This window comes from Plectropomus leopardus, chromosome 4 (assembly GCF_026936395.1).
Source record: "Plectropomus leopardus strain MGB_pleo_1.0 chromosome 4, ASM2693639v1, whole genome shotgun sequence".
Taxonomy (NCBI): Eukaryota; Metazoa; Chordata; class Actinopteri; order Perciformes; family Serranidae; genus Plectropomus; species Plectropomus leopardus.
The window spans coordinates 10,693,347-10,717,669 of record NC_142179.1 but is presented as its reverse complement, the minus strand read 5'-3'; the positions used below and the strand labels follow the sequence as shown (position 1 = coordinate 10,717,669).

The window sequence follows — 24,323 nt, the reverse complement described above, 5'->3', positions numbered from 1 at the left end:
CCTGAGCAAATTGGTGTGGTTTCTTTCAGAAATATGAGAAAAAAGGCAATTTTCAAGCACTTTTTCCAGATCATTTCCTTGATTTTTAAAAACTTACACACACACACATATATAGTTAATCATAATGACTAGTGTTATCCACTAACATACAAGCACCGCCCATTTCGGTAATGTTAGTCATTTTCATGGTAATATTGCATCAGAATCGCAATATCCGGATACGTCATCACCCCTCACCGGCTTCCTGACTGCCTGCTGTACTCATTGCCCGGACTTTCGAAAGTTGTCGTTCAAAGTGAGGTAACTTTTCCCTCGTTATGGCTGACGAGACTGTGGTGGAGAAAATGAGCGAATTGCAGGTGGACGAAAAGAAAAAGGTAATACCTTTAGTCTCGTAACCGGCTACATTTAGGTCGCATTAGCCAGCTAGCAGCTAGCCTGTGGTCAGATTTAAACTGTCACTCAGCATCCGAAAACTCGGTGCTAACTTTGTGGCTAGCAAGCTTTTTTTTGTTAGCTTTACTTGTAATGTCACTGACAAATATATAAGAAGCGTTACTTTCATGTTTGTATCAATCTGTTTTGACGTTTAAAAACTGTGACTTATTGCCACTAAGCGGCGAGTACAGCTAGCTACACGTATACCATTAGCTCGGGTGCCTTACGCCATTCAAAGTTCCGTCAATTGAATATTTCACTGCTTATCGCGAGGCTTTTACACGTGTTTGAATAACTGTCATGGCCTTGCACAAGTCATTTATGTTTCATTTTCAAATCGGCATTCACCAAATGGACCGAGCGGAATATTTTCATACAAAACTCTCTAAGTCTTGTCTGTACTCCCACAAATGTCTAATAATAACCCTAGTGTGCGTTGCAACTTGGAGGTCGCTGGTCCACTTGTATGCTGGATTTGCCCCAGAACTTTTTATGAAATGTCGTCTGTCATATTCTAACTGCTCTGTACCAATAGCTATGTAACTACCAATAAGGAAGTTCCCTTTAAAATAATAGATTTTTGTATAGTGTTAATGTGTTTAATGGGTATTTTTAGAAGTGTGTGTTGTTGCTATGTCAAGCATTGTGTAGGTGTGTACGTCTCACATCTGTTTGTAAATACTGTGTAAGTTGCATTCATGTAGTTGTGTCTGAACCAGCTTCATCCTAGTGTGATTTTGCATAGGGGGGAGCTGAAAGCGGAAAAGATGGAGGAAAGAAGAAAGCTAAAAGTGCTGCTGGCGATTCTGGAGGCAGGACAGAGGTGAGTTTCAAAAGCATCAGAAAGAATGTAGATGCTATAATTAGACATCATAATAATGTTTTGTTTCACATGAACTTAAATAATGTAGTATTTGTGGAGATATCTGTCTGCATGCTCACGAATTTCTAAGCAGCCACACATTAGTGTCATGGTTGTGGAGGTTTTTTATCAATTGCTAGTACAGTCAAAACATTAAAGGTGCTAAAACAATGCACAGATTTCTAAGTGCCATTAATAACAGGTAAAACTGAAACAGTGAAATAACACTGAAATGCTTTCAGTCTCATTATACTACAGACCATGTACAGTGCTGGTGTGTCTTATTGCTCTCACTGTTTTGTCCTGATATTTCTTCTGTAATTCCACCAAATAAAAGTTGAAGCAAGATGAGAAGATTAAAAGATAATGGATGGATAAAAAAGTCAGGTTATTGTATTTTCTAACTATATTTCCTCTCAACCTCCTGCAATGCGTTGCTGAACATAGATGGATGTGCAGTTGACTAAGACCATCAGCAATTGATGCTTTTCATTAAGGACATAAATGAATTGTGCTGATGCACACCAAGAAGAAGTAATACACTGTGGCAGCATTTTACACCATCTTCTATGTATTCACACCTTTTTTTTTGTTTCTGTTTAGCTGATGCCACCACCCCAGTACATTGATGAGCGTCTTACTTTGTACAATAAGCTCAAAGCTGAGCATGAAGCTCTAATGGCAGAAAGGGCTGCGAACAATAGTCGACCCATCAAGGTAACTCTTCCTGATGGAAAGGTGGTGGATGCTGAGTCCTGGAAGACCACACCGTACCAGGTGGCCTGTGGAATCAGGTCAGTGTGATGATAGGATCGCTGTAACTGTTACTTGATAATGTGACACCTTGCTCTCATTTAGCACAAAAAAAAGATGGAAAACCTCAAGGGAGCTTCAGGATTTTAATTTTCAAAGATTAGCTGTCAAGTTTATTTATAGAGCCTGTAATCAGTGTTACAGTTTCAAAAGGCTTCACAACACCCACGCTATGAAAACAGTAATTAGAAGTGACACCTGCCAACCTAAGACTGTCCACTGAAGACAAGAAAATACCCTGACAAAAAAACTCATTAGTGTTAAAAAAGTAGTGGAAACTTTGCCATTGGATAGTCTGAGAACAATCTCCCCACCAGCATGGTTCAATACACAACTGGGGTTAAGACTGTGTTTGCTAAGATAACGTGTTGATAGCCAACGTTCACATGACCAGACCACTCAGTAAACATGGGAGGGAAATGTAAGCAGCTCTATCACTATTGTTTTGAGAGTTCCCGCCCCACTTCTTAGTTTTCTTTAAAGGGGATCTAATATGCTTTTTGGGTTTTTCCCTTTTCTTAATTGTTTTGTGTAGCGTTTTTGTGCTTGTAAAAGGTCTCCTTAGTAATAAAGCCCGAAGTCCAAGCCAAAGGGAGCGCTTTCCCTCAAAAGACAGCTTGGTGACATCACAATGTCACAAATAGATTAAATTGTGCATAGAGAGAGCCAGCTGACCAATCAGAGCAGACTGGGCTTCTTGGGAGGCGGGACATAAGCTCAGACAGACTGTTTCATACAGAGGTGCTGCAGCAAAGGGCATTATGAGACACGTTATGTGTTTTTGGAACATTAGAGCACGTAAACCTATTCTAGTAGACCCCCAAAATACAAACATGATCCAGAAAATGAGCACAATAGGGCCTCTTTAAGATGCGAAGAGCACATTGGTGTGTTTGGCTGGTGTTTTTTAACCTTCTATGGCCCATAAGTCTGTTTTTTAGGTCCTAAAATTTAGGGATACACAATATTGGATTTTTTGCAGATATTTGATATGCCGATATATGACAACTTATTTGGCTGATAGCCGATACTGATGTCAGTATATACACTTTTTTTCCCACCAAATTTTAGTGATCATCAAGTCTCTTATGTAGTGGGATTAACATATTATGCATACTCATATTGTGGTGGTCCACCAGCAGATGGAAGTATAAAATACAATGCTTTTCAGTGTATGTAAAGTTCATTTGTTGTACAAAATAAGAAAAATACCTCATTGATGTTTTATACATGCTGACTGACAAAAAAATATCAGTTTTATGTATTGGCAGAAGTCAGCAGTACAGATATTTCATTTTAAAGCCAATATAGGCCAATACCGATTACATGCCAATATTATTGTGCATCCCTACTAAAATTCCCATTGTATAGTGGGGTAGTTTTGTATGTGTATTGTTATTTCAAAAGCATGGGCAGGGGGACTTAAATGGTGTGACGCTGCACTGTAAGCAGCATCCCATTATCTCCTCAGAGAGTACAGGATATAAATCTGTCAAACCAACAAACCCCTTAGACCAGTGGGATTGAAGGAGATGTAACAGAAGATGTTTTGTTTGATCTCTTTTGACCATATTGGGTTTTTTTCCCAGTACATGTTATAGTATAATTTATGTTTTTGTACAACTGCACATTCATTTGATATGGAATATTTTTCTGTTTTGCGTCCAGTCAAGGCCTTGCAGACAACACAGTGATTGCGAAAGTGAACAAAGGTGTGTGGGACCTGGACAGACCTTTGGAGGACGACTGCAGCCTCGAGTTGCTCAAGTTTGATGATGAGGAGGCCCAAGCTGTAAGTCCACCTCATCCCTGGTCTGACACAGTGCATATATTTGTTTTTTTTTTCCCCTACATATGTATTCAGGGAATATCATAGGCACTGGACACTATGAAAATTTCATGTTACAATTATCCTTGCCAAAATAATTGTAATAATTGTAAATATGTGTAAAACTCTTAAATTAGCACCAAACCATACTGGAATCACTTTACATTCCATTTTGGTAAAAGAAAAATATTTCCATTGCCTCACAGATAAACTGTTTAAAATTGTATCATATCTTTCAGTATAAATTATGCCAATTCTTGATTCATTAATTATTTGAGTTTTTGGAGATTGGTGCATATGCAGCCTGTATTTGCAACATCTGTTTTATTGTTGCTTGCCGAGCAATCTCTGTTAATGTTGCTGGACACGATAATCAAAATTTTCCGGGTAATGGAAATTCACTGTGATTATCTTGTTGTGAGTGGGTTTTTTATTGTTAGTTTTTTATTCTGATCAGGGATAATATCTTTATATCCACTCATTCATTCATTTTCGGCAGCCACTTTTTTAGCACCTGAAACTGTACTCACCTGCCAACATTATTTCTGAGAAAGCCTTTGAAAGTATGTCTGACATAATAGCAATGTCATTGACATTCGGTTTATCTGAATTGCTTTCTAATTGTACTAACTTTATGTCTGTGTCATATAGATTACACTCCTACATGGTGTACAAATTCCAACAATTGTTAATATTTTCCACCATTAAAACTAAGTATTAATAGTTTTTTCTTTATAGTTTTTGAGACATGAAATGCCAAGGTTATGAATAATCATATCACAAGTAAAAGTGTTAATTTTCTTAGATTTTATTAGTTTTCAGTGATTTTAAAGCAAACTCCAAATTGATCCATATTTGGCATTTCATGATGCTATATTTGTGTTTTTTTGTTTTTGTTTTGATGCTGCATCTCTTGAATGCCTGATGCTTATGATCTGTGGCACCTGGTCTCTTTATCTTTTTATAAAGCCCTGATCTCACCTGCGTGCTAGGGGGTACACACAGAAAGTGAGACAATCTAGGCACAAGGCAGAGTCTCTGCAAATAAATACACCACTAAACACTTTCATTGGGTCATAAGTGATGACTGAGAAAAATACTTTTCTGTGAGTGCATACATTGTCTGGAAATGCTGCATAGTATATCTTTAACAAATCTGTCGATTGCTTCCCACCCTTACACAACATCTTGCAGAGTTCATTCAACCTTATTGATATGTAGTTAGGGCAGGCAAGGTTAAAGTGATGAATGAGAGGTTTACAATCAATAATAAACCTCAAAGCTCTGTGATGCAGCCACTGTCCGAGACACAAAGACATTAAGAGGAGACGTGAGAATGTAAAATACTGCACTAATCATGTACTATCATAAAAGTGGCAGGAACTGATCTCTGAGAGGGAATAATGAGACTCATTCTTAAATTATAAGCCCAATTTCAACTTCATTGTCTACACAAGGTACTGAATATTTTACCTGAAGAAGAGCCATTTGTCAGTTGACATTTTTAAGTACCTAGGAGATTCCAAAGTCGACTGGTACCATTTGTCAATAGGTTTTGTCGCATATCTTTTAGATTTTCTACATGTTTTGTATTGTTACCATCTAGAAGAAGAGGCCTTACACAGGTTAAATGGTTAAAATGTCCTTACGGGCTTCAACAAGGTCTGCAGCATATAAATGGTTGTGCGATGAAGGTCAACAATCTTTATTTTTTTTATTTATTTATTTTTTTAGCAAAGTCATACTTTTCATTCTTAAAAAATGATGCCGTTTTTTTGTATGTTCTTTAGGTTTACTGGCACTCCAGTGCTCACATCCTGGGTGAAGCCATGGAGAAGGTGTACGGAGGCTGCCTCTGCTACGGTCCCCCCATCGAGAATGGCTTCTACTACGACATGTTCCTGGAGAGCAATGAGTGAGTTACACAGGCTTTGAGTTCAGATTTGTCTGTATAATTATTGTTAGCCTGCTCTCAGTGTTATTTTGATGTGTACTTCAAGGCTTAGCAGCTTGTCAGTCTGGTTTACTGGAAGAGACCTGTGACAAACACAAAACAGGTTGATTGTAATGACACTAATGCTGTCAAGCCTGATTTTTCATGGGTGTGCATTTGAAATGACATCTTTGTATATCTGCACAGGATTGGAAGCCTAAAAGCAACTCTATTCAAAACACAAAACTAGAGGTTATATGTGTGACGCTTTCAAAGTGTGTTGAGACACTCTCAGAAATTTGAACACTTCTTCTTCGTAAACAACTTTTTCACTTGACCTTTCCCTGGAACAGATGCATTTCTCCCTGCTTCAGGCTGCAGGAGAGCGTGAGGAGTGCTGTCTAATTAATTCTACAACCTCTTTAATGAAGTCATTTTATGCTAATGGCATTCTTGGAAACGTTTTTTTTGCAAGGATGTTTTGACATTGCTCCAGCCCTAAAGCCAAGGACTTTCAACTATTTGCCTATGCTTGGCTGAGGTTATCAGTTTCTGGAAGTCAAAGAATTACATTGGTGAACAAAAGGCACGGCTACATGGCTTATTGTCTGGTCACATCCATGGTGCCCTCTAGAAACACTGGCAGACTAAATTTAGCATCAACTGCACTTTGCATATTAATGTGAGACTAAGTACAGACAGTCATTGTCATTGGCATTAGATGTAATGTGCTTGCATGTTGTGTTTCTCTTTTGATGCATGGGACAGGGGCGTATCGAGCAATGACTTCCCATGTCTGGAGACCTTGTGCAAGAAAATTATCAAGGAGAAGCAGCCGTTTGAGAGGCTGGAGATAAAGAAGGAAACTCTGTTGGAAATGTTCAAGGTATCTGAAAACAAAAAACACACTCACAAAACAAAAATAAAGAACATTTACCAAGGAGCAAAACTCTGAAACTTCTTTTTCTCCTTGACAGTACAACAAGTTTAAGTGCCGCATTTTGAATGAGAAGGTTACCACTCCCACCACCACAGTTTACAGGTGAGTCCAGGCCCTGTGCATTTAAAAGGTTTTATCCTTTAAATGCTAGTTAGTTATTTAGTTTGACATGGACATCACGTTTGCATGTGTAACCTGCATTTATGCATATGGAAAAGATGCAGGGTGTTTAGTGTTTGTAGCAAAACACAAATTTACTGCAGGAAGCTATTTTAGTAGTTGACAGGGAAAAAGGAAGAGTGCATTCACAAATACATACACAAAACACCAAATACAGGTGTGTCTACAGGGGTATAATATGTGGAAACAATGTTGCTGTTTTTTGCCATGAATATTATATCATGGCAAAAAACAGCAACATTGTTTCTCACATACATAATGAGAAAAAAAAGAAGCGATCTGGATTGTCCTGTTTTACAAAACATATTAAATCCTGTGACTAATAAAGTCCTGTGACTTATTTCAACATTGCTACTCTTGACACTTCATCCACCTTATGTTTGAGGTTTTGATGTTCTACCGTGTACTACTGCATTACTCCGTAATGGCCCTTTTACAAGCTGACAATAAGATTTTAAGTAGATATCTCACTTTGCTAAACACAATATCTTTATTGAAAACATTAAAGATGTGTTGCATTTTCAATTTAGTTGGTACACAGTTTGCTCCTTTATCCGAGACGACTGATTGTCCAAATGAGGTTATGTGTAGTGCAATGTGACACAGTTTATTGAATCAACTGTAATTCTGGTGATATTTTATATTTTGTTATGTTAACAAATCCTTTTAAAAGACTAAAACCAGGAATGAATCTAGCTCACTGACAAGTATCGTCGGTGTTGCCAAAGCCAGATAAAGCTTATTTCTCTGTGTCGAAGGCCTCCCTCATTTCTATAAACATAAGCAATGTGTTATGTTTTGATTCAGTCCCACCTACACTGTTGTGCAGTGGTAAACACACACCAAGGCACCAAATTTGCAACCAAAAATATCCTCTAACAAATGCACCATATTTGGGTAAAGTTTTTTTTTAAAACCTAGTGCCCAGTTTTACTTAGAAAATTATAAATTTTTAATTATAGAATTATATCATATATTTGTGTTTTTAAGATTCATTTCTTTAGAAAGCATTTAGCTTGGAGCCGAGTGTCATAGACAGCTTCAGGAATTAAGAATGCACTGACAGAGTGAAGATTGAATCCTTGGTTTTGGTTTATTTATGGGATTTGAAACCAACAACAAAAACAGTGCATATGTGGAGTATTTCTAGCTTACAATGTTCCACAAACAACCGTTTTCATTTAGTATTTTATTCAGTATTCTAAAAAAAATGCTCAACACTTTCAAACATTTTGCGTTTCAGGTGTGGTCCCTTAATTGACTTGTGTCGTGGGCCCCATGTGAGACATACAGGGAAAATCAAGGCACTTAAGATCCACAAGGTGAGCCTTTTTTTCTCTGTGCTTTACACACAGTAAACCTGATGTCAGTGTATATGTGGATTCATTGTTGATTAAACCAGGTAGGACTTCAGGTTCTGTAGACTGTGCCCTGAATGTCTGCAGTAAGCACATTTGTCCCCATTTGTAGAGCTACCTTATGTTTTATTCTCAAGGGGTTTGAAGGACCTAAAAGACTGATGAAAGTTAACATATTCCCTTTGTGGTGTGCTAGAATTCATCTACATACTGGGAGGGAAAGGCGGACATGGAAACCCTCCAGAGGATCTATGGAATCTCCTTCCCTGACCCCAAAATGCTCAAAGAGTGGGAGAAGTTTCAGGAGGAGGCCAAGAACAGAGATCACCGCAAACTGGGCCGGGTATGAACTGAAATGTGAAGAAGCTCTTAGAAAAAGAGCTTGTCTCCATAGTAATTTTAAAATAGTCTCCTCCAGGTTTTACTCAAAGGAAGGTTATTTGCAGTTTGTTATGAAATACAGGTAGAATTCTTCTAATGTATAACAGCCAGGATTGGTTTTGATTTGGGTCTAAAGTCACATCTTTTCAACAGCCTTCTCAAAGCCATTTCTGAATGTGTGAAAATATAGTACACCTGGTGCATTTGCAGTAGTATAGTAACAAAAACTATTAATCTACAACCAGAAAAGCACATTTTCTGCTTTTGTATGTTAAGCAAATGCTACAGAAAGTATCAGTTACTTTGTGAATTGTTAAAGTTGGCAGTTAAAGTGATTGTTTTCATTTAAATATCAATCTAGAAAGAAATACTGAGAATGGCTTTGTTTAAAAAAAAAAAACCATGACCCCTTTTTTGAGTCACAAAATTAACCCATGATGTGAGGCAACACTTATTAGATGCTCTTCACAATCTTTGGAATAGTTTTATTAAACTGTAAGGCTATACTTATTGCCATATAATGAATAAACAAATCTTGTTGACAGGGTATTGACAAGTCAGGGTGAGTGTGTTGATGCCATTCTTTCAAAAACAGGTGCAGAGAAGCTGTCTGAGCAAGAAATTACGTGCATTGTCAGACAAACCCTGAATGCAGTTAAATAAGTGATCAACTCTTGCATTATTTGTGAAGGGAGTTTTGCCTGAGTGATGGCTCTGTTTTGAATTTTTTTTCATCGTACTAACAAACCTTTTTTATTATTCAGGAGCAGGACCTGTTCTTCTTCCATGACCTGAGTCCAGGGAGCTGCTTCTTCCTGCCTAAGGGGGCCTTCATCTACAACACCCTGATTGAGTTCATCAGAGTAAGTCAAAGCGGTCTGACCCACAGTGGGTAATTGCTGTGATCTCACTCTAAACTTTTTGACATAAGAAAAGACAGAGGTTATGAATCAGAAAGTTTAAATTGGCATTGAGACCTGGGGAGATGGAAGGAACAGATTTGGATCTTGAGTTGGCCTGTGCAATAATAATGGCTTTATATACGTATTCACAAGATGTATTGCTGCAATTTTAAATCTCTTTAAGCATCATTTTCTTTTAAACAGAGGCACAGGGAAGGATTGGTCATATGTTGAAGTTACAGCTTTATGTTATGGTCCTGAAACTGATAAATTAAGGGCTAATAAATAAAGGCTTAAAACCTTGGGGCTGTGCATATAAAAGAAATTAATTTTAAAACCTGAACATGTGCTCGCAGATACAATAAAATGCAAATTTATGTCCGTGAGCTCTTATCCCACAGCAACAATGCAGTAAATAGATGTTGACAAACCAAATTTATGCTCTCTCAATAGGCCATTTCTCATTTTTAGCAGGTAATAGAAAAACTTTGTGTTCAAAGGTTAACTCCACAATGAGCAAACTTATTTACGAATCTCAAAATAGCTTATTGTTATTACTATTATTTGGAATAAATTGAAACATGTAAAACAGATGTGATTGACAGCATTGGAAAAAAGAGCTTCATTGCACCTGTTTTCTTATAAAGAGCCACAAAATCGATCTGATTTAAAATACTTTCTTGGTTTTCAGTCAGCACCGTCATAATGCAGTGCACATTGGAAGCAATTTCACTTTGATGTGGTAAAATAGATTTCTGACTGAGGAGTAATGAGATGTGTTTATTAAACAGCCCTGCCTGTACAGGCAGCAAAACACCTAAAGCATTCAAACATTTTCTGGGTATATGACTGTCGGGATTCAAAATAAATTACCCCATTTTATTTTATTGTTGCCATCAGCTTTCTGTTTTGAATTTTAAAGTTATAGCAGATAAAACAGGCCAACTCAAGGTGCATTAAAGCACAATAAAAATGTTTCCTTTCAGCTCACCGGAAGTCCTCTTCAGAATGTGCAAACAAACTGGGTTGTTTATATAGAATAGAATCCCTTTTTTCTCATTGCACAATATACAACAAAATCTGTGCTGCTCCTGAAATGGATACATTAATATTCCACACATGTACACACACTGACACCCACACTCACATATGTGTACCTGCCAGATAATAATAATAGTAATAGAAGAAAGATGTTATAAAAAGTGGCATCTCAGAAGCAGCTGTTTTAACATTGTGCCAAATGCTGTTTCACCTTCAAAAAAAATATTCTATCCATCAGTTCACATTTATGGAAGTATTATTGCAAGTTATAAAGGATTTTTTCACATTTCCTCATTTGTATAGAAAATACTATTCTAATTGTTATTCCTATGGCGCGGAGTATTATGATAATATTTGGGAGGGTGGTTGTGGTTTTGGAGTTGGTAACTAAAGTTGGTACTTTTGCAAGGGTACTGATCGAATTATTTTGGAAGTATGGATTTATGTTTAATGAATTGTGGCTGAATTTTGCTACTTATGAGCAGGGCGGCAGTAGCTCAGTCCCGAGGGACTTGGCTTGGACTGGCCTCTCCAGCTACCAGGTTGGAGAGGCCAGTTCACCTCCTGGGCACTGACGAGGTGCCCTTGAGCAAGGCACTGAACCCCCAGCTGCTCCTGGTGCCTGACCATGGGCAGCCCCCTTCACTCTGACATCTCTCCGCTTAATGCATGCATATAGGTCCTGTTTGTGCATGTGTGTATTTCGGGCCTCTTCGGACAACTTGTGAGATATGACAACATAGTGAAAAAGAAATTGAATTTCCCTTCTGGGATAAATACAGTGTGTCTTCTTCTTCTCCTTCACATCTGGGCCTCACCTTTTGGCATTACCTGCTTTCAGTGTCCATGTTAACAAAATGGTCTGTTCAGATGGCATGCGCCGTGTCTGGCTTCTGATCTGCAGCAATAGTTTCAGTGTTTGGTTTATGTTCTTCTCTGTCTGTAGCCTGGTGTCACTGCTGTTTGTGATTGTGTTTTTTAAATTAAGTACTTATTCCACTCTTGTCAGTTGTGTCTTAACAATTGAAAGAGATAAGCAGACACATACACACAAGCAGACTGAGACAGAAGCTGAACATGTTATTAGAAAAGCAGAAAAGCAAAATATCTTGTTGACTGGCACAGAGTAAAGTAAAAACCTACTACATCACCCCTGCAGCTTGTTCAAAAATTATATTTTGTCATTACAGAGAGAGTAAAGTACCCCAAAAAAAGGTACTTTTGGCCACTGGTACTGTTATTGGTTCGAATGTGAATGCTACCCGACCAAAGGTGTTGGTGACAGGGCTGTGTTTTTTGAAGTTCAGTTCATTGATATCTCTGAGGCAGAAGCTGTTTTTAAGTCTGGAAGTGTGGGTCTTCAACACCCTGTAGCGCCTTCCAGATGGCAGCAGAAAAGAGATGGTGATAGGAGTGAGTTGCATCCTTCAGATTGCTGCTGGCTCTGTGGAGGCAGCGTGATCACAAGATGTCTTTCAGTGAGGGCAGGTCCAATTATTTTCTGGGCTGTGTTTATGGTTCTCTGGGGAGCTCTTGTAGCTGCTACTTAGCAGTTGGCATACCGTACCATAATACAGTACGTCAGTACGCTCCCTGTAGAGAAGTGGTAGAAGGGCACGTGCAGCTTCACAGACAGGTTGGTCCTCCTAAGAGGCAGGGTAGAGGTAGAGGTACTGCTGAGCCTTTGTTACCATAGCAGTGGAGTTGATTGTCCATGTGAGGTCCTATGTGATGTGTGATCCTGAAAACTTGAAGCTGAAAACTCTGTACTGTAAGTCTTGTGATGATAAGAGGAGAGGAGTCCTCACAGTGTTTCCTAACGTCTGTGAGGAGTCCTTTTTTTTCATGTTCAGTGATTGATTGTTTTCTGTACGCCATCCTGCCAGTTTGCAGACTTCATCTCTGTGAGATAAGATAAACTTTATTGTCAGTCACAAGGCAACAGAAATTCTCATTTGACAAGACTCTACATCAAACAGACAATGATAAAAAACACATTTATAAACATCACAGCCACGCAAAATAGGATTAAAACGGTTTAAGCTACAGTTGACAAGAACAATACAATTGTAGGGTATTTTGTCCCAATTTGAGATCAGTCCACCACTGTTGTATCATCTGCAAATTTAATGATTTTGTTTGATAGGTGTGTAGGGAGGCAATTATATGTCTAGATGAAAATAGAGAAAAGGACTCAGCATGCAGCTGCAGTATACTGGTGCTGAGGGTCATGAGAGGTTTGACCGAGTCAGTCAATGGGCGGTTGAGTGGGGACTCCATGATCCACATACAAAAGGAGTTGCTGAGACCCAGAGCAAGCAGTCTGGTGACTAACCTGTTGTGGATAATAGTGCTGAATGCAGAGCTGTAGTCTATGTATAAAAAGCATCCTCCCATGTGCCCCCCTCTGTTACAATTTGAATTGCGCAGATTTGTTATTTTCTTTTGCATGTATGTTCATCCAGTTTAAGCCCCAGTATTTTGACACAATTGTAGATAAATATTAGGCTACACTAATATTATTAGTATTGCAACATTCGTAGTATTAGATTTCAGTGGTGGCCGTGTAGGATTGCTTCACAGAGCACTGTAAAGTCTAAAAGTCATATAGATATATAGTCAGATAGATTTGATAATACGAAAATTGATATGTTTTTATCTAATATTCTGCTTCAACCCCTGTTTGTTGGTTTAGCCTTTCAAAAAACACATAGTCACTGCAGTCAAAAAACTGTTGTTAATGAGTTAAAAACCTGTATTCTTTAGTGTTCTAGCAACAATCTTACAGCACAGTAATTACTTGCATTCATTAAAGAATTCGTTCATTATTGATTTAAGAAATACACTAATTTGTGTAATCTGATGAATTATTAATCTCTTATTAACACTGAGGATTTTTTTCGAGGAGTCTTTTTGGAAAGGGCAATAACATCGTAAATTTAGATTGTCATTGAAAACATTCTTAGAAAAACTCAATAGAAGCTTCAAATGTTAAAAAAGAGGCATTTATTACAGCCCTAGTGCTGGTCCAGGTTGTGGGGAAAGGTGGCTTTTATGTACTTTAAAATCACTTTTTCAAAGCACTGTGCCATGATGGATATGAGTGCCACTGGTTTATAGTCATTCAAAAAGCTGGTGTCGGTCTGCTTGGGAACTGGTACGATTATGGCTCTTTTAAGGCAGGCTGGCACAGTAGCCTGGTTCAGGGACAGGTTGAAGATGTTCTTATATACCTCCTCAAGCTGATGGGCTTTGTCTCTGAGCACGCTTCATGTAATCTCATCAGGCAGATGCAACAGTTTAAACATTCTCAGAGGTAGTTTACTTTTTTAAAAGTTCAGCCTTTGCTTGTCGCGTTAAAATGTTTTAGAAGATATTCACTTTTTATCAGTGACTCCTCAGGCATTGACAGTTTAAATCAGATGTTTGAAGTTGTGACATGAACAGAGCAGTATGAAGCTGAGGTGCTTGAGCTACCAGTAACTACTCTAGTAAAGAGTTTTATCAGTAAATTGTTCGTTTAAAAAAAAACCAAAAACCCTTGTTCTGTCTTTGGCAGGGTGAGTACAGGCAGAGAGGTTTCCAGGAAGTGGTGACACCCAACATCTTCAACAGCAAGCTGTGGCACACCTCTGGCCATTGGCAGCACTACAGCGAGAACATGTTCTCTTTCGAGGCAGAGAAGGAGATCTTTGCCCTCAAACCCATGAATTGCCCCGGACACTGGTAAGGCCTCTATTTTATCACATTCTGATCTCTGTGAAAGTATGATGTTCATTTTAGTGAGAAACGAAAAGAACATGAAGTGTAAAGAAAAACACACCCACTTCTGTTACACACTGTATATCAAGTCTTGCTTCAGTGTAAAAAAAAAAGTCTGTTTTTGCCTCTAATCAGAGAAAAAACTGTGTTTGATGGAGGCAAGGCTATTCGTTCCTCTCCAGCACTAAATGTGTTTGTAGCATTTAATGAGCTCAGTTGTTTAACCTTGGTACAATATTTAATTTAATATCTAAAAAAATCTACCACAGTACTGTGGCAAACGGAGATAGCCATTAAGCAATGTTTTATCACACTTGAATAGCTTTGTAAGAGTTTGCACAAGGGTTTATTATCAGGAGCTGACACACTCTTTGTGAAATAGCTTCACATTTCACTGCTACGGTAGATTGTCATCCAGTTCTGCTCAACTTGTAATGGACTGATGCTCTTGCCATGTTTTCTGTTGTTGAGTGACCCAGTTCAATTTGCTGCTGAATGCTGCATTGCAGTGTAACGAGCCAGGCTGCAGCTCTTTGTATTAAAATCTTTTATCTCTTTTTTACTCTTCCAGTCTTTTTGTTATCCACACTGGCAGCCTCTCTGGAGAGCTGACTAAAATGGAAATTAAGCTTGCACATTTTGTCAAAGTGTTGGATGTCAGTTAAATCAAATATTGAATGCAGTCTTTTATAGTAGTATTAAGGCAGTAGAGCAATTTAAGGTTATTTTGATAAGTCATGGTTGGAGTAGGCAGTTGTAATCTGTGTGTTTTTACACAATGCCTGTCTGTCTGTTCGGCTGTAGTCTGATGTTTGATCACCGGCCGCGCTCCTGGAGAGAGTTGCCCCTTCGCATGGCCGACTTTGGCGTCCTGCACAGGAACGAGCTGTCAGGAGCCCTGACAGGCCTCACCCGTGTCCGCCGCTTCCAGCAGGATGATGCTCATATCTTCTGCACTATGGACCAGGTAAACCCTGCACTGATACATTGACATGATTCAGGAAAGTTCACACATTTTGGGGACATACAAGTCTGATGTAAAAAGCTGCCTGGTGGAGCCAGTAAACTTCACTGAATGGTTAATTCCACCAGTTTTACACATCAAAGTCTGTTTACAAATGTGACTGTGACTGTATGAAAAAATTGTGTAAAGCAGAGAGAAATGCCTGATGTCTGATTAATTGCTGAAGGCTACAAAATTGAAAATGAAAATAATCTGGGGGTGTCAACTAGAGTAGCAATGATGAGCTGAAAAACTGATCAGACAATCAACAGAAAATTAGTTCACAACTATTTGGATAATTGATCGGAACCAAACATTTGCCGGTTTCCTGGTTCTTCCTGGTTCCTGTATCATAGATGACAATAGACTGAAAAGCTTTGGATTTTTGAACTGTTGGTCGGATAAAATATACCATTTGAAGACATTACTATGGGCTCTGGTAAATTACAAAGCACTATTTTCTGACATTTTATAGACAGAACAATTCATTGAGAAAACAATGGACAGATTAATTAATGAAAAATTAATTAATGAAAAAAATCAGAAAGCTACCAGATCTCTGAGGCGAACTCCTTGCTTGAGGCCAACATCTTGAGGCTACATTAACTGCATCCAGAATAACACACCATAACTTAATCATTTACTGAGCTGCTTGCAGTTGAATTGCATTGTGGGTAATGTAGGTGCCAGGTTTTGATTAGGAGGAAGAATGTGTGGAATAAAATCAGCCAATATTTCCGCTATTGCTGCATTGATTTTGATGCTTTTTAAAAACACAACTGTCCATCATGAGTCTGACAATGTCACACAAGTACGATGCTAAATCGGTGCAATACTCTTTGAGACAGGATTTTATTCTACCAATGTCACATTTTCCCAGCAATACCTTAAATCAATAACACAACAGATGTATTTCTAAGAAAACACACTTCAAAGCAAGTTTAAAAAAAATGTTGAGACAAAAAAACAAGCACACAGTGGTAAACATAGTGGGAAGCTATCACACTTTACTGAGCAGTGGCTTTCTGTAGAGAAGAATGTCTACCAGTTTGAAGAAGCCCAGTTTTGAAGGCTCTCAGTAAATCAGTGTCTTGCTGGCACCGTTTATTGAATAAATTCAGGTAATGTTGTCAGCGGACAGTCTGTCACATTCTCAGGTTAAGTGAGAGGACTCCACAGGCTGCTGCAGTCTGGTGAAGCAACTTGCATCTTAAGTCCTTTCACCACAGAGGAGCGCTGCCAACATCGATGCACACAAACAGGATTTTGGAAGACATTAGAGATTTCTTAATTAGTTTGTTGTTCTAATGTAGTAACACCGCAACTTGAAGCCAGGATCCCACTGATTTTGTTTTCTCTTTATCAGTAGTGGTACTGGATTGGATGGTTAATTATTTGATTGCACTTTGAAGACAAATTATTTCACTTTAAATTTTTCACTTTGACTTAAGCAGCAGCTGGAAAGTTCTGTTTGTCTTATCTTTTGTGACTTATCAAATTCAAGTTTGTAGGGTTTGTAGATGGTAGCTCATATATAAGACATGAGGGAGCCTTTTCCCTCCAACATTGAGGGGTTTCTTTTAAATTTGTTTTTCTTCTTCTTTTTCTGCCCTGTTGTACCACAGGTTTTTCCACATCAAGTTAGTCACTTGTAGTGGAAGTGCATGATTGCCCTACTGGGACTAACCCTCAGTACTAATATTTTAATACTACAGCTATTAGAAATATTCTGTCATGAAGTATACTCACCAATAAAATGAGCAGTTTATTCTCATATTCCAATGATTGCATCATATGACTTAATTCTCTGTTAATTGCCAACATTATTGTCCTCCAGAGGCTGTAGTGGGCTGAAGCTCTTGCTTCACAGGAAGAAGCTTAATTATTGCTGCAAATTCAGGTAAAAATTTGGTGAGGTAAAAACTGGAATGGGCATTTTCTTACCTCAAAATTTTTAAATGAAAATGTGTCCTATGGGTACCCATAAGTATCACCTTTGCAGACATTCTCACTTTGTGCCAGCCTCATGCAGTTTTGGGCACAAACCAAGCACCTTTTGGCATTCAGTACAAATGTATTATTTGTGCCTATTGTATTTAAATATTTCTGCATTCTTGGGGCCCAAAATAGACTTAGAATTGCATAAATTGGAGATGACTTCAAAAGCTGAGACTCTTTTGGTTTCAGTAAGCCCAATTGTATTAATGTAAATTCACACTTGTTGATTTCAGCTCCCATCGTAGCCATTTTTTTGAAGTGAGACAAAATCACAGCATGGATAACAAGGTCTTGGTAATTAAGTATTTGAAGCGATTTTCTACCATTTCTGTCAATTTTTAAGTGGTCAAAAATGCTTATATTAAGCACAAATTCTGTGTTAGAAAAGGTATCAGTCCACACATTGCTGCAACAACTTGTGAGATATGACAGAGCATGACAATGGCCATCGTATACCTCCATCACAATGTTCTAAGCCTCTAAACCCTTTTAAATTATTAAGTTTGAATAGGTTCCTAACCAAACACAATGTTAACTAGATGACTAGAAAAACTTGACCATGTGCCAAGGTGCATTTCAAAATAATCTTCAATTTCCCAGCTTTCAGATGATGTAGACCACTTTCATGTGATACATACTGCTGACTTGCCATCTCCCCTTAATGACCCTTTGCCCCACTCCATTAAAAAAATGTCTACGACAGGACAAATAAGGGCCAAATCAGTCATAGATGAAATTACAGCTTTGTCCACATGAATGATGCATTGCCCATTGTTTACATTTTGTTTTTGATTCCAGATTGAGGAGGAGATCAAGGGCTGCCTGAACTTCCTGCGAACTGTGTATGACGTGTTTGGCTTCACTTTCAAACTCAACCTCTCCACAAGACCAGAGAAGTTCCTGGGGGATGTGAGCGTCTGGGATCAAGCAGAGAAGGTAATCCGAAGGCCTCTTGTTTCCCTCGTATGGCTGAAAGAGTGAACAGCAGTGTCACAGCAGTGTCACAGGAGAACTGTGATACTGACCTGTTCTATTATCAAGATGGGAATGTGTGAGCCACATCACAGACGGCAAAATACAAGTTTGATTTGTACACCAGAGAACATCTATTTTTTTATGTGTTATTCTGTAGAGCTGCTATTAATTCAGAGGAAGAAAATGCCCATTCATCTCCAGAGAATCTACATCAGTGCAGTCACTGTCTGTCTTTGCTGTCAAATCACATTCACTCTCTGTGGACTCGTGCTATATTTTACATCTTGGGTTGAGCTCAAAGTTTCTCTGGGAGACAGCAGGTAGTGTTAAAACGATCCTGAACAAAGTAATAACAAGAGCGAGAGATAATGAGTCTTTATTGCTTGGTGCTTTCAGCATTAGATGAAACACAGTGGGTGTCTCTCTTGCGACGACTTCAAGTCGAACAGATAAATCTGTAAATCACAAAATGACAGTTGTTGGATAAAGATGCCACTAATATTGTTTTATCAGTAGCACAAGTATACGAAGCAAATCAAAATTGTTTATTAGTCTGGCAAACCTTTACTGAAAGGTTCTGAATGAATGAAAAGGTGTCTGTTGACACAGCATGCATTGAGTTTCAGAGCAGTGTGATATTTTCTTTCAAATGACGGTTGTTGTTTTCTTAATCTGATTGTTTAGAGGTATGATTTATTTAACCAGTGAAATATTACTTCTACAATGTGCATTGCAGCACTAGATTATTGCCACAAAGTTGTTTGTTTGGTTTTTCCTCTGTTTAAAGGAACAGTGCGTAAGATTTGGGGGATTTAGTGGCATTTAGTGGTGAAAATTGCAGAGTGCAACCAACTGAAACTTCTCCTGGTTAGAACTCGAAGAGATATTTTGCGGGAGCTAAATTATCCTAAGAGGTCTCTTCCTCTCCAAAATTGATTTAAGCAGTAAAAATACTCAATAAAGCTGTTTCATAGAACAAATCAGTATTTCTCTGATGCTGTTTGGCAAGTCTGAGACGGGCAGATAGCCCAGGGCCTCCTAATGTTTGCTCACCCTTCTTCTCTATAATTTAAGATCCAGACATTTACAAGTGTTTTGTTTTGGGAGCCCAATTATCCACAGAGGTCTTTTCCTTTCATTCCCAACCATGTGTAATCTCTCCCTTCATTGATTGTTTTAATCATGTTAATTGTCTCGTCCTTTTTTGTGGCAAAATGTATCTTCTGTTTTCTCATGCATGACCTTCTAGAAAGATTTTACTTGGTCTGGGGTTCCAACAAATTGCATACAGTGGCCCACAGGGGACTGTATCCACACTCATACTTCAATAGATGACAACTCAATAAGTATGGTAAATGAGACAGATATTATGCAGCCAGATACGAGTATCTACTGGTATTTGATAAACGCTAAAGAGCTCCTTTTAATTTCCGTCCCTGGTTTATAGTTGTTCTGTCCTCAGTGCACGTCTTTTGCCCGCTAGCAGCAGAACATTATTGATGATGGTGGAAGTTATTTTTAACATGTTATTTTATTAACAATCAATCCAATGGCTACAATATCTATAAAATATTAAAGACTTTGTAGTCTGTTGAGAACTTCAAGACTACAGGATAGAGATCGTGATGCTTCTTACTCACTGCAGCTGTTTGTAATGATAAACCTCTTGAGTTTGTCACAGTGGTCGAAATGAGGATAATATAAGTTCAAAAAGGAAAATATCTGGAGTAGGGATGATGACAATTAAACATGATCAATTAATTGTTAAGAATTTAATCGAACATGAAATTTAATTGATCAATCGATAGTCCATGCAATGCAAAGTATATAAAATATGTTGCTGTGAGTTTTGATTGAGGTATTGGTATTGTTTGAAGTGACTAAACCTTTTATGTTTTTTTCAAATAACAATCAATGTATTAATTGATTGTTAATCTTTACCAATAACTGATAAAGGAAAGTGCTTACAATCTGGAGATGTGGAGAAAAAAAAGAATTATAACAGCTTGTAAGTTGCACAGCTGTTTTGTTGACCTATCAGGACACTTTCCCGGGGAAAAACTTTTCCTAAATTCAGCTCTGACTTTTTATGATTAATGTTTACATGCACAAAGGTGGAAAATTATATACACAAAAAAATTGCCTCGCAAACTTGGCACAGTGACTGGAACAGAACTTGCTGCATGTTTCCCTCACCTCATTAACTCCCATAAAATATTATTGAGACGTTAACATTTCTCAGTTCAGTGATTAGTTCCAGATGAGGGAAATGTCAGGTCTAAATATACAGCTTTGCTTTACACAGCTGTTTACTTGTGTGTTGGTCAGCCATTGATATTGTAACAGAGCAGTAATTGTTTGTTTTTACAGCAACTGGAGAACAGCTTGAATGAGTTTGGGGAGAAGTGGGTTCTCAACCCTGGTGATGGAGCTTTTTATGGACCAAAGGTGAGCCATGCGCTGCAGTAATGATGCACTTAAACTGTGAAACAGCAGGAGGGTTGCTGCTGAACGCCTGTGTCGTTTCTTTGCAGATCGACATTCAGATCAAGGATGCCATCGGCCGGTACCATCAGTGCGCCACAATTCAGCTTGATTTCCAGCTCCCCATCCGCTTTAATCTCACCTTTGTCAGGTAACTGTTCTACTGCATTTATACACATTTTAAAGTCAAATGGTAGAAGAATAGAACATTATTTTTTGTGGCTGCAAATTTGTCTTATAGAATTTAAAATTCAATACAATTAATATCACCAAAGATCAAAGTTTCACAAGAAATGTTTAAGAAATGAATAGATGTTATGGCCAATAGGATGACTTTAAGTGCTGATGTGAAAGCAGAAAATAGGACTGGCTTGAATGAAACTATATGATGTGCAATCATCGCGAAGAACTAAAACTTTTGTGTCTGCCCCGGAGGCTATAGATTTTTTTTTTTTTTTGTTTTGTTTGTTTTTTTTAATTGCCTTTAAAATCATTAAGTGCAGCCCAAATAATGGCAATATACTCATTTCTCCAGATGACCAATGTTGTTTTTCTTTTTTGGTTCTTTTCTTTTTGTGAGCTCCTAATTTCTTTCTCTCCTTCATATGATTTTGTAGCCATGATGGTGACGACAAGAAGAGACCAGTGATCATCCACAGAGCTATCCTGGGATCAGTAGAGAGGATGATTGCTATTCTGACTGAAAACTACGGAGGCAAATGGTTTGTAAATAATCCATTTTAAAAGGTTTATTTGTCTAGAAGGCGCTGACTGCAGACAGATGTTTTTGTTTTATTGTATTTCCCTCTGAGCACTGTTAATGATTTTCAAATTGACTTAACAGAAATATATTTTTGAAAAAAATGCTTCTGTAGCAGTGTCAATATTTGCACAGGTACCTGGCCTGCTTTTCTGCTAACCAGTTCAGTGTGTCCTGTTCTGTTTCAGGCCACTGTGGCTTTCTCCGAATCAAGTGATGGTTGTACCCGTGGGACCGACATGTGAGGAGTACGCTCAGAAGGTAACCACTGACCACAGCTACATTAGTCCACAATCTCACTCCAAAGGTTAGATTAGATTTAGATTTATTGTCATGGCACAGACTACAGGTACTGAGAAAACAATATGCAGGTCAGCATCTAAACACAAGCGTAAAGAACAGTAAAGTGTAGAGAAATGTACACAGTGGTATTATAAATAGTTAACAGTAGGGGACTGATATCAATACACTGTGCATACACAGTATTAGCAGTATGTAATGAATACCCAGATATAGACAGTATGAACATGTGCAGTATGAACATGAGCAGCACAAAATATATATATATATATATTACAAAAAAATGGCTGATGAAAACTCTGTCAGATCTTGTTAAGTTCACGTTTCTTCACATTTAAGACAAAAAAACCCATTCTAGTACAACTTATTTCTGATGACATTTCACTCATGAAAGTGACCTCAGAATGGGGCTACTTTGTTAAAATCAGGTCCAGTGGAGCAAAAGACACAAGTGGCCAGAAAATCATACAGGTTTTAATCAACCTTATTTAAGCAGATCAGCACTCTATTTAGAGAAACTGAAAAAGAGCACACAGGAAATATTGGGATGGTTTCTTAACAGACACTTCACCTCTGCTTTCTCTTCCAAACACATTTGATTATCCTGTTGGCTTGTTTACAACCTGATTGTCTGGTTGCTTGTGCTTGTTGCTACGTTGCACCTATTTTTAACACGTACAGTATTATTACAGTTGATGGCCAACAAAAATAAAACCCACGTTAAATTTGTGGAACCTGAATTTGATCATTTTTTGTGTTGAGCGCATTGCCACTTACTGAAAAAGCCCATTTGTAAAATACACTTTTGCTGTCCTGATATCAATGTAATTGGAAAAGACAGCAGGTCGATTCACACAGAGTGATAATAGTGGCTGCAGGAATATAATCTTCATTACAGCCAAACTGACAACCTGTCCAAAATGTGCTGGTTCACAATTGAGAAACAGAGTTTAAGGAAGTTTATAAAGTAAATTAATGAACTTTTAAAACATGCTGGCATGGACTTAACTGTTTTTAACCGTCGGTTGTCTCTGAAAAATGCGGCAGGTCAAGCAGGAATTCCACAACAGCGGCTTCATGACTGAAGTGGATCTCGACCCCGGCTGCACTCTGAACAAAAAGATCAGAAATGCACAGTTGGCGCAGTACAACTTTATCCTGGGTCAGTGGCAACACACTCTTTCACTATTATGTCTGGTTCCTGTCTTTTTCTCGCTGTCAGTCTTGATATTGATTTTTTTTCTTCTTTGCATGTTTCCCTTCTTGGAAAAGTGGTGGGAGAGAAAGAGAAGACAAGTAACACGGTGAACGTACGCACCCGGGATAACAAAGTCCATGGCGAGCGCACTGTGGAGGAGTGCATTGAGCGCTTGAAACAACTCAAGACCTGCAAGAGTCGAAACGCAGAAGAGGACTTCTGAGCTTTCTCGCTCTTCTGTCAGCTTGTCCTCTCAACAGCACCTTGAGTCTGGTAACTTTAAAAGGGCCATGTGGTTAAAATTGGTTTTGGATGAGGGATAAAAACTACTCTCACAATGTTGCCTAGTCTCTGCTAAATCTTTTTTTTTTTGCAGTTGTCTTTTTTTTGTGGTGTCTTACTATTTTGTGTTGAACACATCTGTGTCTTTAATGTATTATCATAATTTCGGTTATCAAGTCTCGTGGCTGCTTTACTCTCTCTGCTCATACAGAAATACCAGCCCAGTTGCCAGAAGGAAATGTTTTCTTTGTTACTTTTTGCAAACCATGAATGTTACATGTTCATATTTCATATTAAGGTCTCTAAACTGATGCAACAGAAGCTGATTTTTGTCATCTGGAGGTGGAAGGGATGTTGGATGACTAATATTGAGGCAAGCCGCCTGCCAAGCTGCATGCCGCATTTGAACCAACAACCCGGTTGTTTTTGGCAACCTTTTGCAGCGTTTTTACGGGTAAGTTTGTGGCACCAAACACTGCTGGCTTTTTAAAAGACACAAGGTGTATCTAATGACACATTGCGGTGTCTTTCACCGTCCTGCCCCTGCTTATGTGCCACCACAAAAGCCAAAACTAGTCTTTTCATAACTATAACAAAGTCTTTTTTGTGCCCAGACCTAACCACACCTTCGTACATAAAATTTCAACATATCTGCTACAAAACAATGTACAAATGTATCTTACCCATGGTTTGCAAAAGCATTCAATACAAAGATATTTTTCCTGGCAATTTGGTTAAGAAATACCACTGAGACTCTCAATAAGATTAGGTCTTTAAACAGCTGATTGATAAATGAAGAAATGGTTTGTAACACTGTCTTAACTGGAATTGTACATGCGTTACAATTTTGATAATTAAACAAATCTATTCTTTATCTGCATGTCA

General features: G+C 38.2%; 1 protein-coding gene across 1 annotated transcript; it reads left to right on the top strand.

Annotated features, from left to right (window-relative positions):
• Positions 1 to 210: 210 nt before the first annotated feature.
• Positions 211 to 24,312, top strand: tars1 (threonyl-tRNA synthetase 1). The gene is made up of 19 exons (XM_042488336.2): positions 211 to 377; positions 1,184 to 1,261; positions 1,904 to 2,094; positions 3,782 to 3,905; positions 5,732 to 5,856; positions 6,643 to 6,760; positions 6,852 to 6,916; positions 8,238 to 8,316; positions 8,549 to 8,695; positions 9,498 to 9,596; positions 14,236 to 14,402; positions 15,243 to 15,405; positions 18,238 to 18,375; positions 20,785 to 20,862; positions 20,949 to 21,049; positions 21,516 to 21,620; positions 21,847 to 21,919; positions 23,006 to 23,120; positions 23,231 to 24,312. Exons 1-19 carry the CDS (start codon positions 318 to 320, stop codon positions 23,377 to 23,379), a joined length of 2,175 nt encoding a protein of 724 aa, XP_042344270.1. The 5' UTR covers positions 211 to 317; the 3' UTR covers positions 23,380 to 24,312.
• Positions 24,313 to 24,323: the final 11 nt, after the last annotated feature.